Genomic DNA, 17,987 nt, shown 5'->3' with positions numbered 1-17,987 from the left:
TATAATTGACATAAGAAAAAATATATTAAGAGTATAGTTAATCTCACACATTTTAAGATACAAACTTTCACATTAACAAACATGAAAAAGTGAAGTTTAAGAGTATTATAAGATGGAAAGTAATCAGTATACAAAGTGGTGTTAAAAACTAATCAGTATACAAAGTGGTGTTAAAAACCACTCGACCGACCTAATGTGAAACCATCTGAACAGAACTTGATTCAAATTTCGACTTGTATAGACATAATAATTTAGCTAACTCAAATGTAAAATAGACTCGCCTAAAATTGATCTCACTTAATCCGATTTAAGTATCCGAATTAACACCTCTAAGGATATAGTATAGTTTGATTTTGATTAATTAATTAGCACCCTAGCTTGGATTGGTGTGGCCTGGCCTCCAAATTTAAAAAACACGTACCGTTAATTGAAAGTATAGTCCAACGTTTAATTGGTTACCCGCCGCCTTGGCAGCACTCAAAAAATTAAAATTAAAAAAATAAAAAAAAATAAAAAAAATAAATAAATAAATAAAAAAAAAAAACCTTGCAGAAAAAGCCAAGTTATGCCTACCTCTTTTGCCTAATCTAAACATTATATTTTCATTAACATTTAACATTCATTCCTCAACCTCTCGTGATCACACCATCTTATTGCTGCTTCTGTTTCACGTCACTCTTCTCTCTTTCTCTCCCTTTAAATATCATCCACAACTACCTAGTGGACTCAAAACACCCTTCAATATAAATATATACATACCTTTATTTTCCTTACCAATTCTATCTACTATTAATCTATCGTACACTACTCATTTTATACTCTCTTCTTGTTTGTGTTTCGTCGATTTCTAGTTAGTATTGTTTTGTTGTCATGGCGGATGATAATCATGGTGATAGCTTGCCTCCGGGTTTTCGATTTTGTCCTACGGATGAGGAGCTTGTTGTTCATTTTCTTCGTCGTAGAGATGCCCTCTTACCTTACCATCCTGATGTTATTCCTGATCTTGATGTTTATCCTTACAATCCTTGGGAGTTGGAAGGTAACATATTGTTGTATGGTGAAAACATATATAATGAGTTTCATAAAAGCTAGCTTAATGTTATACAACATATATTTATTTTCATTTGTTGTTTATTTAATAGTGGACGGATTTGATATTATGGTAGTACTACAATACAAGATCTTATCCATCTATTATACGCAGTACAAGAAATGTAAATCCTTTTTTGAGAAAAATATATAAGAGTGTAGAGTGGTTAAAAAGTTAGGATTGGACTAAAAGTACACAAGTAGTCTAGGCACTTCTAAACATAATTCGTTTGTGTTCATTTCATTCCAAGCTTTTAGACACTATTAATTAGCTAGCAACAATATTTTCGTATCCATCTCAAGATAGTCCGATTTCTAACATAAATTCAACTTAACTCGTCTTTAAGAACTACTACGTATATAATAAAAGTTATGTATGTATGTCATTTGAATGATATTCATCAAAGAATAGGATAAGAAGCTCATTTATGTAATATTTTCATGTATGTAATAGCTAGTATATTTTTATTAGACATTGATCGAATACCATTGTATGTAGTACGTTACACGTCGCGGAAATAGAATAATGAGACGTACATGCTGGTTTTCTAAGACTATATAAACTAAGTAACATACGCAGCATGCAAACTGTAATACCGTACAACTTGCTTGTTTTTGTGCATTTCTTAAATTTGAAACTAAAGAGAGTAATCATAATATTCTGTACCAGATTGATCATTTTTTGCACCAACAAAAACCACCACTTTATTATTTTCATCATCAATTAGAAGCAACTTAAAAAGTTGGAAGGTCCCATTTTCCATATACAATAACAAGATGTGGGATCATATGTTTTTTCTTTCCGATTCATATATTAGCTAACGATGATGTAACTCGTCACTTTTTTTAGGTCATTACATACTCCCATGCATGCATATATCCTAATTAATTTCAAAACTCAATTCATTGAACCTATATAAACTTATTATATCCCGGGCACTTAATAGTTTCCCCTCTCCTAGCTAGGTGATCGATCATTTTAGTTGTTATAAGAAACATAGGAACTAGTCACATACATTTAAATCGATCCTAGAATCACCTGAAATCAGGTGAGAAGCTTTAACCACTTGAGCTGTCTCTCACTCCCAGTCACGTACATTGCATGTTGTGACTATATATGTTTTCGTGTTATATAATGTAATCCATGTATATTTATACACAAAGCATATCATTGTATTTACGTATAAAGTCTAGATAAATTATGCAATGATTATTTCTTAAAAACCCTAGTAAATTATGAAATTAGAATAATATATGTATGATTGGATTATTATACAGGAAAAGCATTTTCTGAAGGAAGTAAATGGTACTATTATAGTAGAAAGATGCAAAACAGGGTGACTGAAAGTGGATATTGGAAACCAATGGGAATGGATGAGCCAATAATGTCGTCAAGTAGTAGTAGAAAAATAGTTGGTATGAAGAAATATTACGTGTTCCATATTGGCGAGCCGCCTGCCGATGTTTGGACCAGTTGGATAATGCATGAGTATAGACTTCCTGACTCTGGGTCCACCAGTAAATCTGGCTCAAGAAAGAGAGGCCAACCTAAGCTAGTAAGTCGCCTTTTACTTAACACGTACGTCATACAGACTCACAATGCAGTTGACATTCAAATTTGAAATAGTACATGTGACTATCAATATATGTTGTATATGTATTAAGTTTAGAGTAACTTTCACTTGTAGTTTTTCTCAATCAATGCATAAGATGAGGTTGTACATGCATGCATTAATGTGCTAGTCGTATTTATCCTAATTTGTTAATTGAATGATTGCAGGATTATAGTAAATGTGTCATCTGTAAGGTGTATGAGCGAAGGAATGATGATGATGATGGTGATAATGATACTGAGCTTTCGTGTTTGGACGAAGTATTCTTATCTATGGACGACCTCGATGAAATTAGTTTGCCAAATTAAGTGTAATTAATTAAAACTTTGTATTGCTAGGTCACTCATCACTAGATATGATGATGAAAAATCTAAGTTTAATAGTCATAGTTGACAAAAATGTAGAAGCAAATGTGATGACAACCACCAACATATGTAGTTGTTCATCTAATGATCATATAGCATATGGGAAGTCTTCAAGAAAATCCAACATTTTCCTCTTTTGTGGAATTTGAAGTTACAATTTTAATATCCTTTTTGTAACTTCATGGATCTTCATCATTATATTTTCAAAGGTTTTTAAATTTCAACTTAGCTAAGGAAGGAAAAAATATAATTAAAAGAAGAAAGAGTGCAAATCAAGTGACATTTAACCTCTTATAAAACGACATGTGGCACATGCTTATTCTTCCAAAATCAAATTACAAACGGCTATTAGTTGTAATTCCGAAATTTTATGTGCATGTCGGACATGTTGACTCCATTTTGCACCAAAAGCGGCTTAAAAATATTCCTTATCAATGAACTATGAAACCTCATAATTATTTGTAGAATGCCTAAAGTAAAGTGTGGCTAATTATACATAAATAAGGCGTATAGTCATGCATGCAATGCTTACATGTATACAGTATATACTAATCATTCGGTATTTCTAATCCATAGCTAATTATACACCTTGTCTTGTCTTTTTTTATTTCATACTTTGTATTAGTATAGACTAGCTAGCCAATTTTGTAATAATGAAAACAAATCTATTATACATACTCACAAATGTTTCTGTATATAAAAATTAGTTTTAAATAGTAAAAATAACAAAATTTTCGATAGTAAAAGCTCAAATAAGTTTAGATCAGTGAAATTCAAACAAATTAAAATAAATTGAATAGAACAAACCCTAAAACTCGAATTTTTACATATGTTGAATCTATCTTATAGGCTTAAAGCTATGGCGATCTAATTCGATATTGATACTATAATGTTAAATAACAACTTTCTTAACCTTAAACCTAAGTATGTTTTTGTTATATTATATTTTAAAGTCTATATTATATTAGTAAAATATAAGTAGACGTGGGTTTATCAAGTTGGGTTGATGATCAAGGAGATACTCACGTGCTGGTAATGAGGGAAGGAAGGTTGGGAAAGTGTGGAGCCCAAAGAGCACTGTAGGTAAATAAAAAAACCTTGTGCATATTGGAGTTTGTCTTTCCTTCATTGTTGTGGCGCTTTTTAGCCCTTTTCTATCAACCTTTTTAATGGGAGTTTTAGTGGTTAGTTGTCTTGTACCACAATTGTTGGATATTTAATACATGCCTGCTGAGGATAGCATGAGATCATTTGTGATGCAACTATACAACCATGTTTGTCAAAAGAAATGGGATCATGAGCAATAGAGCAACGTAAACATGAACCCATAAATTACTATGTTCGTTAAGCTGTGTTCTATTCAACTTATATAAGCAAACGTTTGTTTAATTCAAAAACGTTTAGATCATGCTATATCTTGTACTTGCATATACTCGAGGGGTGGTGTAGGGTAGACAATTTCACTTCCGTCTAAAAGGAAGGATCAAGGACAATGAAATTGTAATTACTTTTAATACGAATTTGACATCTCAATTGATTACCCTAACTAACATTTTTGAAAAATTTCTAAAAATAAAAAATCTATAATAAGAGAGTTAAACTTTCAAAAACAGAGGTGGAATATATACCAGTAATACCAATTTTAATGTTTGCTTAGACTGCATTGACTAATGGGTGAAGTAATAATTTTACAGAAGTCTATTGTTGACAAACTTTTTATTTGACTTTGATAGTATTAATTACATAACGATCAAAGTTTCACTCGTGTAGTAATGTTCTCAAGTTTATTTTTAATTCTATACGGCTAAATGAGTCAAACTTCCTTTTAATCTTTTTTCCTATACATTTTACTCATGCATCCCACTAATTTTAAAAGGTGAAATGTATTACATCGAATTACAACAATTAAAGAAGACCATAATTAAATGCTAATTCCTTTCGGTTCACGCTTCTTCCCTCCTTTTCCCTTCTCATCTAATCATCATAAAACACAATCAAAATTATTATGGGGACTTCAAAAAAATTCAAAATCCAACTTTGCATATTAAATTACCAAATAAAATTACATTAGAATTTGCTAAACTTCATGTCTTCTGTTAAATACGAGTCTGGGCCGTACCCGTCACGGGAGAGTGTAAGTCCACCACTTTACAAGACCAAGGAGGTTCCACCTCCAAACCATATGGCCATGAGGGTAATAGCCCCTTAGCCTTATATTGTGGTGGTATCTCTTGAATTCTTTCAATGTGGGATTTCATTACCACTACACTCCCCCTTTAGTGTTTAGTGTGGGACAAGAAAAATGCTCACATGTGGGTTGTTCATGGGCTCAACATCTTCAGCCACTAAACAAAACGGAAAGATTTTACTTTTTAGCCTCAACTAAAATGGGTCTTAAATACACTAACAAATTTTGTTTTTGTACTAAACTTTTATTAGTTGATATCTATATAGGATAGCCACTATTGCAATAGCGTGTTCTGTGTGCGGCTGGCCACATGATATGTCCACTTTAAAAAAAACGGAGTAACTCCTGTAACATTGTAAAAAGTTACCCCTTATTATAATTATTGATTAACCTCTAAATAACAAAGTAACCCCTATAACATTGACAGGGTAACCCCTACAACATTGACAGGGTAATTACTATATTATTAACTACTCCGTACTAACCACTATAACTCTAACAAAGTAACCCCTATAACACTAACTGTATGGTCAGCCATGACATATAAAAGTTAGTGATCAAAGTAAGCTATCACCTTATTCAAAGAATGTTTAATAAAAATAGTTTAAGTTTAGTAACAGTAATTTAAGTTCAACAAACATAAGTTCAGTTTGTTTCTTGTAAAAATAAATTTTAATCAATAAAAAATAATAACATTAAAGAACAAATATAAAAGCGAATTACTAAAAATAAGGGTTATTAAAAAAAAAAGTAAGTTTGGTAGAATTAAATTAAGTTCAAACTTCCATTCAAAAAAAAAAAAAAAAAATAAATAAAATAATAATAATAATAATAATAATAAATTAAGTTCAAACTTGAAATTTAGTTAAATCAAAAATATTTTCTATTAAGCAAAAATAGTTTGATTTCAACAAAAAAAAAATTTCAATTAAACAATAACATGAAAAAAAGAGGCATAGCAGCAGAAGACTATATCCATTTATCCCTACCTTATAAAAAGTAGAAAATAACTCTTAGGAATAGTGTGGTACCAACTATACCCTCAAACTATATGTACCTAGAGACTGTCGATTTTTACTCCTTCGTGGTTACTCTTCTTGTTTACAATCTTGTCGTCCTTTAATTGCAATTATTGTTAAGGTTTATTAGTTTTGAAATGTACATTGTTTGATGATACATAAACAACATTATGGAATTTGAATGGCATTCATATTAAAAAGTGATATGTGAGCAGATCTTATTAAGACGTATAAAGAACTTAAGAATCCTAAAATTAAGGAAAATCGATGATAGGAAAAATTTTTGGTATTAATAAATTATGGAGAGAATTTAAGAGGAAAAGTATAGCTAAGTGAAGAACTTATATTATTAAGTTTTTAGCTACAACGAACATTTCACATTTTAAAACTCCGAATGACCAAAGCTTACAAAAAATTCATTTGAAAAAATTTTAAGAGCTAGCCCTTTGCGCGCATCGCGCGTGTAGGCCACCCTAGGGTATTCTATTCACCTAATTTTCACTAATATGAACTTAACTAAATTTATCTACTTTTATTAAAAGTTAATTTAGTTGTAATTTACACTTGGGTAACCCTTATCAACATTTATTTTTCCTAAACTTAACTTATATGAACTTAACTAAACTTATCTAAACGAATTAGACATGAAATAAGTGAAAATAAGGTGAATAAAACAAGCTCTAGCTAATGTAAAGTTTGATCCCACAAATTGACATTAATAACAAAAGACTTGTCCACTAATTTAAGTTGAATGACGTAACTTCAAAATATTGTGAATTGAAAATGAAGTGTATTTGTGTATGTAATACTTCAGGGCGTTGCTCTATGTAATACTTCAGGGCGTTGCTCAATCAGATAACATGCCAAAATAAGGGGGGAAAAACCTACTAATTTGCGTTTTTGGGTGGTATTTTTTAATTTCATAAAAAAACAGATGGTAAATTCAAGTAGTGTATTTGGGGTGATTATTTACAAAATTTCCTAAACTTCACTACAAAGAAATTCATAATCAAAGATAAAAATGTATCAAAGTTGTACATTAGTGATCATGAAAATACAACTACTACACTTATCCTATACGAGAAAGAAAATAATAGACTTGGTCTACCATTGTTTCAAACAAAACTCGGTTTTTGCATCAGTACACGTCCAACAGATTCAAGCCCCCTTTCTACTTTTTAGTTCCATTTTCCACTATGATTACAAGTATATAAAAAGATCTGTGAGAAAGATGATTACATAATTTCTCCAAGTCTCACAGAAAGATATTGATATCCATGACATGAGACTAAACAATTTACAAAGCACAACATTGACAGCCTAGGACTCTATGATGATAACTTGAAATCAGAGTCGCAGCATGGCCGACAAGCCGGGATATTACAACGAAGCATCACTCTCCTGGACGAGGTTCCATTTTCTGAACAGGTGGAGCGGTAATTACAGGTCGTTTAGGGTCACTGTAATTGGGATCACCAGATCTTTCACAGATCTCCCTGTATTCTTGACACAAGGCACATTGATGACAGAAAAAATGAGTTGCAAAATCTCCACAGGGTGCCTCCTGCGTCACAAAAATACCAAAGATTAAAACAATGAAGCTAAAGGTTTAAGGAAAAACTAAAACCATCCTATAGATCAAAAAGAAATTATAACAGCAGAATTCTATGGGAAATCTGCAATGAAAGAAATCTAAGCAAAGAAACGTAGAAAATACAAATACTAAAATAGAATATAACTGGAACAAGATGAACGTAATCACAGTTTATATAATGTGAGCTTTATGACCTTCAGATTGAGTACATTTTCGCAGGTCTAGGTTGAACTGACAATTGGCATAGTTTTCATAATCCTATCATAAAGAGTACATTTGTAGAGAACACTGATGGAATATAATCATGTAATCTTCATTGTTGAGCACAATGTCACTAATAGACAAAATAAAGTCCATTATTCCTCCTCTGCAAGTGCAAATTGCCTTAATCATAGCAGTAAATTCAATAAATTATTCTAATCCATATTCGAATGTAAGTCAACATCATGAGAAGATGAAGAGCAAAACATTGGCACTGGTGGACTAGAGGTGGATGGCACCCCATCCATGCCTTTTGACTTGGGGTGGAGGAGAGGAAGTAGTGGATGGAAAGAAGAGATGCTTCCTTTAAACCTTTTAAAATTTGTTGCTGCGATATGTCCCCATAACGCTCACTTCCCTCTTTTACAGCAAAAAGAAACCGTCACTCATCCTAATTTCAAACCTCACTTTGGCAACACCTACTTCATTTTTTTCTTAAAAAGCTTCATTTTTTGTAAAACATAGTTACATGACAACATTCCCCCACTTTCCTTTTTTGTTGTTTTCAGGTCATTTCAGTTATTTTTTTTACCCCTTAATGAATCATATACATGTAGAATTTAGAGGCATGTTTATGCTGCTTCTTTAGTTATTTTTAGGTCTTTTAGACGTTTTTTGGGTCATATTTGCACAAGTTTTTCATTTTGTGCTCTATTACGCTTCTTTTGTGTTTTCTAAATGTTTTAAGTGATTTTCACATCATTTGGATGCTTTAGGAGTGGTTAAAGTTGATTCGATTGATATTTAAACAGAAAGTTGATTGATCAAGTTTGTTGATTGAAGAGTTTATATTCGTGGATGTTTACTTGAGGAAATTATGAAAGATAAATGAAAATAGCATCCACAATGGTCGCTATGCACCTTTCAAGAATGAATTTGAGTTAATAACGAAGTTAAACGATTGATGACTACACAAAATAATCACTTTTGGTTCATATAGCCAACCCCATTTATGGGATTAAGGCTTTGATTCATTGATTGAACGAAGTTAAACGATGGTTACAAAGTGGCAAAACTAACCTTTGTCTGATCATAACTAGAGTTCTACAGCATCAGAAGTAATTCAAGTTGCATTGGAAACTATACTTGGAGAGTTTTTTAATGATAGGTCACCCCCATATACGCTTCTTATAAAAAGAGATATAGACAGCAAAATTTCCCTATGTCCGCTGGACAAGCTGTGGTCTCAACGTCCAAGCTTCGAATCTACCCTCGTAGCATGTCAGATGTGTGTTTGCTTATTATCATTGCATCATCATCATCACCATTAACCAATCGTTATGCTTATGTACTTTATTTTCTTATTTCTTTTGTTTAATTATTTTTAGATTAGAATTTAGGAAGCTTATAATAGTTATAAGTACTATTTTCCCTCATGCCTTTTATTATTTTACGTTCGTTGAAGTTTTTCTTTTATCCCTAGTTTCTTATGGCATCTCTATGGATTCTTCCTAGATGATTCTTAAGTTTATTATTTCAAATCATTGAAGTTTTTTTTTTTTTTTTTTTCTCTTAATTTTATTGGAAAAATTGACCAGAATAATCCCAACATTGCTACATTCACCCAAAATAATCCCAACTTTCAATTATTTTTTAATAATCCAAACTTTAATATGAATTTGCTTCTAATGGTCCCAACCGGTTATTTAACTTGTTATAACAAGTTAAATGACACGTGTCATAACGTAATTGGTCAATTAAATAAATAAAAATTTATTTTTAAAAAAAAAAAAGAAAAAAGATTTAAAAATTAAGGGGGCGTTTGGTTCACAAAGTGGTATGGGGTTGGAATCAGGAATGGGGTTAAGGTGGTATCGGGTTGGAACTTGATACTTAATACCATGTATTTGGTTTAATTCTGGAATGGAATATCTCACTATTCTCTCCTTTTATTTGATACCTAAGGGAATGGAATGAGCCAAACCCACCTCCCCCCCAAGGTTTCTAAACCCCATACCTCATGGGTTTGAGGTATGGGTTTGAAATTCATATTTTTGTCAACCAAACATATGGTATGGGTTTTAGTCATTCTAAACCCATACCTCATACCTATATTTCGTGAACCAAACGCCCCCTAATTAAATTAATTAACTAAGAACCCACCACCCCCTCCCCGGCAGCTCTAGCCACCCTCTCCGGCACCACACTCCCGCGCAGCCCAGGGTCCCCTGCCCCTAGAACCGGACCTTTTAGCAACAACTCTACCACCACCACCAGCCCAGTAGCCGATCAACATCTCTACCACCACGTCCACCAGCAGCAACAATGGCTGACCTTCTAGCAGAATTAGCAGCAGCAATGTCAGCCAAAAACGCCACAATCCTAAACTCAGAAGAATTGGACCAAACCTCGTAATTGGCAGACGAAAGAATCGACTGAAGAGACTGCCTTAGCACGGCAGCAGCTCCGGTGAGTAGACTCGTTTGATCGGTGGACTGCTACCTTGACCGAAACCCTTAAAAACCAACGGCCAACCATCGAATCAGCCGTCGTTGTTCTTTTCCACTCCTGCGTGCCGCCCAGAGTCGGCTTGTTCTCTTCCTAGGCTCATCCAACCGGTCCGTTGAGTCTCCTTTAACCGCAGATCTTGTACGTGGAGGTGGTGGGTCGGTTGGTCTTGGTGGTTGGCGTGATTTGCAGCATTAATTTGCTTTTTTAGTTTAATATTTAACCAGTTAATTAAGTGTTAACTAGTAACAAATAATCATGTTTTAAAAAATAAAATAAAAATAAAAATATATTTTTGACCAATCACATGGTGACACGTGTAAATTAAACATTTTATAAAAAAAATTACCTACTCAATAGGTCACCGGTCACTTGGGACCATTTAAAGCAAATTCATATCAAAGTTCGGATTATTAAAAAATAATCCAAAATTGGGATTATTTTGGGCGAATGAGGTAAAGTTGGGATTATTCTTGTCAATTATTCCTATTTTATTTATTTATTTATTGCTTTCAATTATGGGTTCTTTCTTATCTTTAGTTTTAATTATTTATTTCATGCTTGAGTAGTTTTATTTTAGGGTTTAAGAATCCATGTTTATATAAGGCAAATTTGGCCGCAACAGCATGAACTTTTAACAAGTTGCACTCGACAGCATGAACTTTGACTAGTATCTCAAATAGCACGACCTATAACATAAAGTGCACGAAACATCATAAATGAGTGTTGCCACCTGAGATTTTACCGAAAACAACCCATATGTAATATTTTATTATTTTCTTTTTTTTACTAGTTTTAAATGCAATTATATTAGGCTTTTTTGTTAAACAAATAAAATTACAATGTAATTAATAGAGGCTAGGAGGTCACGTGCTTCTTTCTTTCTTAATTACTTCACTTTCCTTCCACATTCAATCAAACTGACATTCATGCCAATTTTTTAAAAATTTAAAAAAAATAATAATAATAAAAAAAAAAAAAAAAAAAAAAAAAAAAAAACAAACAAACAAACAAAAGAAAAGAAAAGAAAACCTCACATGGATGAAGAACACCATTGATAGGCGAAGAAGAAGATCCAATCAAAGTGAAATCACGCGAGCGTGATCCTTGTGTTTGTAAGTTTACAAACCCAGAAAGCTCGAGCTCAACCTAGTGTTCATCGTTTAGGAAGAAGGCAAACAAAAACAATAATGAAAATTTGGAAGCACTTGTAAAAATTGTTTGCCTTTTTTTAAAAATTGGGATGAATGTCAGTATGATTGAATGTAGGAAGGAAAGTGAAGTAATTGAGAAAGAAAGAAGCACGTGACCTCCTAGCCTCTACTAATTACATTGTAATTTAATTTTTTAACCAAAAAACCTAACATAATTGCATTTAAAAACTAATAAAATAATAAAATATTACATATGGGTTGTTTCCAGTAGAATCTCAGGTGGCAACACTTTTTTATGATGTTTTGTGCGCCTTATATTATAGGTCGTGTTGTTTGAGCTACTAGTCAATGTTCGTGCTGCAGAGTGCAACTTGTTAAAAATTCATGTTGTTGTAGCCAATTTTACCTTTACATAATGAATATTGATTGATATTTTGATTATTGATATCACAAATTGATAGTGTTTTATGATTTGATAAATCTTACAACCTGATTAATTGTTTGATTAATTCATGTTAATAAGAGGTTGAATCGAAAGATCTTACTTTCGATTACAATTAGCAATTCTGATGTGTTAGCGACCATACTACATTTGTTGAATTGAGAGCGTTAGACCCCACCATAGGCTTAGCAACTGATAATTCGAGGTCAAGATCATGTAGCAATGTATAAAAAAAGCACAAGGTGCGCTGAGGCGATAAGGGATATGCAGTGCCTTGGTCGCGCCTCATTGAAGTGAGGCGCACTACATAGAAAATTGAAAAATATTGGCAGAATTTTGCTTCATGTGCGCCTGGGTGCACCTAATCAAAATCGCCTACCCCAGGCCAAAAAAAAGTGCTTACCCCCAATCGCTTTGCACCTCAGCGCCTAGGCGCGCTTTTTCAAACACTGTCATGTAGTCTCTGATCTTGGAGTGGTTAAAGAAATTTTACTCTTTACATATTTGGGTACTCCTTTATCAAGTTACACGCTCTCTATAAAAGCGCAAACCCACGGCTGATAAATATATTAGTAGGTTGAAATCGGGTAGTTAAGAAGCTTTCTAATGTTGCAAGACTCCAATCACATCAGTCTGCACCTTATTGAAGCCAGACTTTCTTACTCCCTAAGAAAGTCATTAGAGCTATTGAACTTATCTGTAGAACTTTTATTTGGAACGGTGATATTTCTAGCTCTGAAAAAACTCCTATTGCTTGGGACTTGATTTGTATCCTAAACTTTACAAGCATTTAAGAGGCGAACTTGAAACAATTGGATTGGAGAAGAGTAATTCATTGCAATAAAGCGAGTCCGAGAAGTTTGTTCTAGGTTAGTTATTCAAATTAGGCCAAATAAAAATGACAGGTTTCTCTCTTGGGTGATTCACGTTAATCAGGAGTGTGTTTTATGTCGAAAGCAAGGAGAAACAGTTCAACACTTGTTTTTTACTTGCAGCTACTCTTTTCTTTTTGGGATAAAGTTCTACGCATGCTACATTGTAACAGAAATGCTGGATATAATGGCAAAGAAGCAATCTATGAGGCAAAGGAATGGCAGATGTTTTGGCAAGAATAGGAAGTCTGCTGATCAGGTTTTTAAGGAGATAACTTTTAATGTTGCTTGTAGGCTTAATGAAGACTGATAGAGAATGATGTTGGCTTATTGTGTAGGCTTTTAATGATGCTCTGCTTCCACCCTTCATAGAAGGTGGAAGTTAAGTGCTGGTTTGTGTTTTGGTGGTTGTAGGCTTTTGATTTCTTTGTCACTTTCCCTTTTGACAAAAGATCTTTACTTGTCAATAAAAAGTCAACCACAACCACCAAGAAAGAGAAAAGGTAAATAAGAGAAAGAGAGAGATTTAAAAAGACTGACCACGATATAAGAATAATATAAATAAATAAATAAAAATTAAAAATAAAATTGATGGTCGAATTTGAGCATTATTTGACCATAAATGCTCAAATTTTGGAATTTTAAGGTCAGATTTGGACCTAAAACTCTCAATTGTGCAATGCAGTAATGGAGATGGCATAGTACAAAAATACAGCTGTATTATTTATGTTAGGCCATATTGTAAAGGATTTTTCATGTTGAATAAGGGGCATTTCAAAAACCAGTGATCTCATATCCTCATCTGAATAACTTGTTCCATCCCTGAATTGAACATTACATCCTGTGTTTCACTCACAAGTTAGTTGCTATTCAAAGACAGCGTGAAAAATCTCTCATGTCTCCCATATATTGGCTCTTAGCCTCAAATAATCTACTCTAACTAATCTAATCGCATACAATTTATTATGGTCATAAAAGACTTTAGAATCATATTTGTATCACGTGACAACCACAAAACAGTCTGAGATCAACGCATCAACTCTGTTCACATAACACTGTGAACATTAGTACAATTGCGACCAAAACCGTATTTCCGTACCATATATGGTGGGGTATGGTTTTGGTGAAGATCTAGAAGATTGTAGAAAAATTAAGAAGATAGAGTGAGGAAAGAGAGTGGGTCGGTGGTGGAAGACGATCTAGTGAAGATTGAGAGTAGGCTTGGTGGTGGAAGAAAATATAACGAAACGGAGAGAGGGTGGTTGCCGTAGGCTTTGATTCCCTTTTACTTGTCAACCCAAACACACAAGGAAATTTGGAGTTTTAATGCCTTTTCCTTATCTCTCCCTTTCCTCAGAATCTCATATCTTTTCCTAAATCCTCTCTAACCAAACGATCCCTGAAGTTATGTCTTCTATAAAAGGAACTAATCGTAAAAAGAATAATTTAGTGACAGTCTAAAAAGCAGACAGCAAAAAACAGCAATTCATACACCTCCAATAATCATACACTACACAACTACAAGAAGCAAGGATGAAATTTAGAAGCATTCTCCAGGTTTATGGAATTACATCTCCTATGTATGGGAAATATAAAGCCAAGAAAGCAAATATAACGAGATGACTTACCGGCAGATTATACTTGGTTCGAAGTATCTTTCGATAGTTGTATGCATAGGACGAAAGAAGGCATCCAGGCAACCCCAAAAGTATACAATACATGAAACAACCACTGCTGGCTAGGGTCCAAAGCATACAATGAACCACACAAGGTCCTGCCAGAGTTCCAGAACCCAGAAACTCAGCATTCTTAGCAAAGAGATAGCAGGGGCAAAAGGTACCTATACAACCTGCATTGAGTAAATAGGACAAAGTAAGGTATCCAGATACAATGTATTAAATAAACATACAAGTAAAATAACACTAAGGGTAATATTAATGAAAATTTTCTGTTCTGGGTATCCAAAATATGAAAAACCCACTCAGTTATCTCTGATTTGCAGTATTCCCAATTCAATGACCCAACCTAAGTAGCTTGTACAACTCTCAAATAAAATACTGACATTATTTAGAGTTTTTGTTAAAAAAGAAAAGGAAAATGGAGTAAAACAATTGTGTACACTGGGACTGGGCACCAAAATGAAAACTTATTGATGGGAATATTACTCCAAGATAGGCAAGAGCAAGACACATTAGAAGAGACTCGATGACATAATGCATTTCTTAGAACATCAAATATAGTCGAAGAGCATGTGGTAGGACCAATTAATTTGATGGAAAACTCAAAAACTAATCTGGTGGTAATTGTATATTGCAAAGTGTAAACCTACATGCATAAAACCATTAGCTGAGCTTAAATCGAATCAGAGGCAGTATCAAATATGAAGTTAGAGTTTTGTGAAGGAATATCAAATATGACAATCTAAGTAAGTCATTAATTCTCTATAATGCAAAAAGATAAATATCACCTACAACTACATATTTCAGTTTTTTTTTTTTTTAAATATGCTCAAATTGCACCTTTGACAAACTCATCCTTGTGTTTTAATCAAGTGTCACAAGTCAGATAGTAGCATACAGCTCGGTGTATCGTCGCAACAAGCACATATTCCAGAGGACCATTGCACAGTGCCATCACTAATCAAAGTCGAAGCTTGAACATCACTGTTCCCTGCAGCTAAAGCTTCATAATCTTCCTCAGACTGCCCCAGAGGTATATAAGGAGGTGGCACATAGCTCCTATTTCCTTTCATATTTGTTCTTCAGAATTGAAAGTAAATAAAACACTGCTCAAATCCTCTCTTCAATCAGCTGCAAACTTTAAAGATTTCCAAGAAATAAATCAATTGCAAAATCCCAGGAATTATTCAAAAAGAAAAATTCAAAATTCAATTAATCCAAGAAAATTAAAACAACAGTAAAGTTAAATAATATGAATGTATAAAATAAAAACCCAGAATTTTGCCATGAATTACAAAAATAGAAAGACAGCAAAAACCAAGAATTTGATTGAAACAGCACCCAGAAATTATTCAAAAAGGAAAATATCAAATTCAAGAAATCCAAGAATAATCAACAAAACAACAGAATAACAACCCAGATTTTCCTGTTAAATACAAAAATGAAAAAACAGCAATACCCAAGAATTGGTTTGAAGGGTTTTATGAACAATTGAACCTTCAAACCTGTTTTTCTTTTTTTTTTTTTAGGTTATAAATTACTTAAGTAATAATTGAAAAAAAAAACATTTTTTACCTACGAGAGTTTGCGAAACTTCTCCAATTCGAATTCAGAAAAATGACGAGATTCCAATCTGGTCGAAAAAGTTTTGTATTTCCTGTTGATCTTATATGTTCCTCAAATCTGGGGAATTTTTTAAACAAAAATTAATCTTTGGGTTAGAGGGAAATTGTATGTTGGGGAGTACCGACTGGCGACTACCGAGTTCATTTTAGCCTTATAGGAAGTACTGCCTCCTTTGCAACGATTTGACATAAAATGAGAGGAAAAGAAAATGTCTAATCGTTGCAAAAAATATGTAACGGAAGCATTATACTTTCTCCGTTCTATTAATATTGCAACAAGGAAGAAATTACACATCCCAATGCACATTTTATATGCTAAATATCTATAATTGTGTAAGAGTAAAAATTATAAAAACTTGATATTGTGAAAGTATTTTATGAGACGAATCCAACAAAATCCCACATGACTATATTTTGTTTAACGTATAAATCATAATTATATGGTCAAACAAGAGTGATGAATAGTGCAAAAAGTCCATTGTTGCAATATTGACAGAACGGAGGAAGTATACAATTTTTTTTTTAATTTATATTTGACAAGGAAGTATATACAAAAAGTCCGGTTTACAGTAAATTATTGAATGGCCAAAGAAACTTACTACTTTTACTTCTTTTTCCTTCCTCTTTCAAGATCCATCTTCCTCTTCAAGTATATAGCAGCCAACAGAAAAACTGATATTTGACGACATAGACAGACCATCTTCCTCTACTAAAAAAAATCACTCCTTTGCACTATTCTGAAATCTTCTCTTTCTCAAATTTTAATGAAAATTTCATAATTCTTTCCACTTTCTCTCTCATCCCAATTGATTCCCAATATACATCAATATATATAACTCAAAATCAATTCAATTGTTTTCCCCTTTAATTCTATATCAATTGTGAGATATGATAAATACTACAATAACTAGGTTTTGTTTCTTCACTACTTTTCTGGGTTGATTTGGGGTTACGACCTACGAGATGAATTGATAAAGTTCACTATATCAATGACAATGTCAGAACTCTTGATTAACTTTTTTTATTATTTTATTTTTTTGTTGTTATATGATGTGGATCTTTATTAGTTTGATTTGTTTGAGTGATTGTACTTTTTTTCATAACTATTGTTAATTTTGTGTTTATTTTTGTTGATTTTATACTCTGTTTTGCATATGTAGCTTAATTACTTTTGTGAAAAAAAAGGGGCATTTTTGTGAAGAAAAAGGGTCACTCTTGTGAAAATAAATGATCTCTTTTGTGAAAAAAGGGTCATTTTGTGAAAAAAGGGTAATTTTGTGAAGGAAAAAAAAAAGTCATTTTTGTAAAAATATGAGTCACTTTTGTACATAAAAAGGGTCACTTTTGTAAGAAAAAAGGGTCACTTTTCGTAAAAATGTTCGATGCACAATAAAATTATTGTAAACTAGGGGCATGCAAAAGTTTTTGTAATTTATTTATTGTGAAACACTAATATTAGAAATAATATGGTTTTTTTTTTGTAATAAAATAAGGTCTCTATTTCATAATAAAGGTTAATCATTGTGTTATTTGTTATTATAAAGGTCTTTTTTTTTATTGAAAGTTTTTATATACTAGTCAATATGAATTATACTAGTCAATATGAATAATACAGTAAAGGTTTATATGTTAAAATTG

General features: G+C 32.6%; 2 protein-coding genes across 3 annotated transcripts; one reads left to right on the top strand and one right to left on the bottom strand.

The window, feature by feature from the left end:
• The first annotated feature begins 658 nt into the window (after nucleotides 1-658).
• LOC145611825 (NAC domain-containing protein 104-like) lies at nucleotides 659-3,186 on the top strand. Its single transcript, XM_081667195.1, has 3 exons — nucleotides 659-1,039; nucleotides 2,368-2,645; nucleotides 2,870-3,186. Exons 1-3 carry the CDS (start codon nucleotides 871-873, stop codon nucleotides 3,008-3,010), a joined length of 588 nt encoding a protein of 195 aa, XP_081523321.1. The 5' UTR covers nucleotides 659-870; the 3' UTR covers nucleotides 3,011-3,186.
• Nucleotides 3,187-7,247: 4,061 nt separating this feature from the next.
• LOC145612045 (protein PLANT CADMIUM RESISTANCE 10-like) lies at nucleotides 7,248-16,457 on the bottom strand. 2 transcript variants are annotated; one of them, XM_081667423.1, is made up of 4 exons: nucleotides 16,300-16,457; nucleotides 15,623-15,862; nucleotides 14,674-14,894; nucleotides 7,248-7,838 (listed from the first exon to the last, which is right to left on the bottom strand). In XM_081667423.1, the coding sequence occupies exons 2-4, from the start codon at nucleotides 15,795-15,797 to the stop codon at nucleotides 7,668-7,670; spliced, it is 567 nt and encodes a 188-aa protein (XP_081523549.1). In that variant the 5' UTR covers nucleotides 15,798-15,862; nucleotides 16,300-16,457; the 3' UTR covers nucleotides 7,248-7,667. The 2 variants fall into 2 exon arrangements, with proteins under 2 accessions (XP_081523549.1, XP_081523550.1); XM_081667424.1 differs by having other exon boundaries at nucleotides 15,623-15,855.
• Between the last annotated feature and the right edge of the window lie 1,530 nt (nucleotides 16,458-17,987).

This window comes from Chenopodium album, chromosome 24 (assembly GCF_948465745.1).
Source record: "Chenopodium album chromosome 24, dcCheAlbu1.1, whole genome shotgun sequence".
In the NCBI taxonomy this organism is placed as follows: Eukaryota; Viridiplantae; Streptophyta; class Magnoliopsida; order Caryophyllales; family Amaranthaceae; genus Chenopodium; species Chenopodium album.
Note: the sequence above shows the minus strand (reverse complement) of the source record. Positions and strands in the feature narration are given on the sequence as shown.

What these genes read in the sequence shown, in the direction of transcription:
- LOC145611825 (XM_081667195.1), top strand. Translation starts at nt 871, where the DNA reads ATGGCGGATGATAATCATGGTGATAGCTTGCCTCCGGGTTTTCGATTT. An exon ending in CAATCCTTGGGAGTTGGAAG is followed by an intron (nt 1,040 to 2,367) that starts GTAACATATTGT and finishes ATTATTATACAG; the next exon opens with GAAAAGCATTTTCTGAAGGA. An exon ending in AGAGAGGCCAACCTAAGCTA is followed by an intron (nt 2,646 to 2,869) that starts GTAAGTCGCCTT and finishes GAATGATTGCAG; the next exon opens with GATTATAGTAAATGTGTCAT.
- LOC145612045 (XM_081667423.1), bottom strand. Translation starts at nt 15,797, where the DNA reads ATGAAAGGAAATAGGAGCTATGTGCCACCTCCTTATATACCTCTGGGG. An exon ending in TTGCGACGATACACCGAGCT is followed by an intron (nt 14,895 to 15,622) that starts GTATGCTACTAT and finishes TACTCAATGCAG; the next exon opens with GTTGTATAGGTACCTTTTGC. An exon ending in GAACCAAGTATAATCTGCCG is followed by an intron (nt 7,839 to 14,673) that starts GTAAGTCATCTC and finishes TTTGTGACGCAG; the next exon opens with GAGGCACCCTGTGGAGATTT.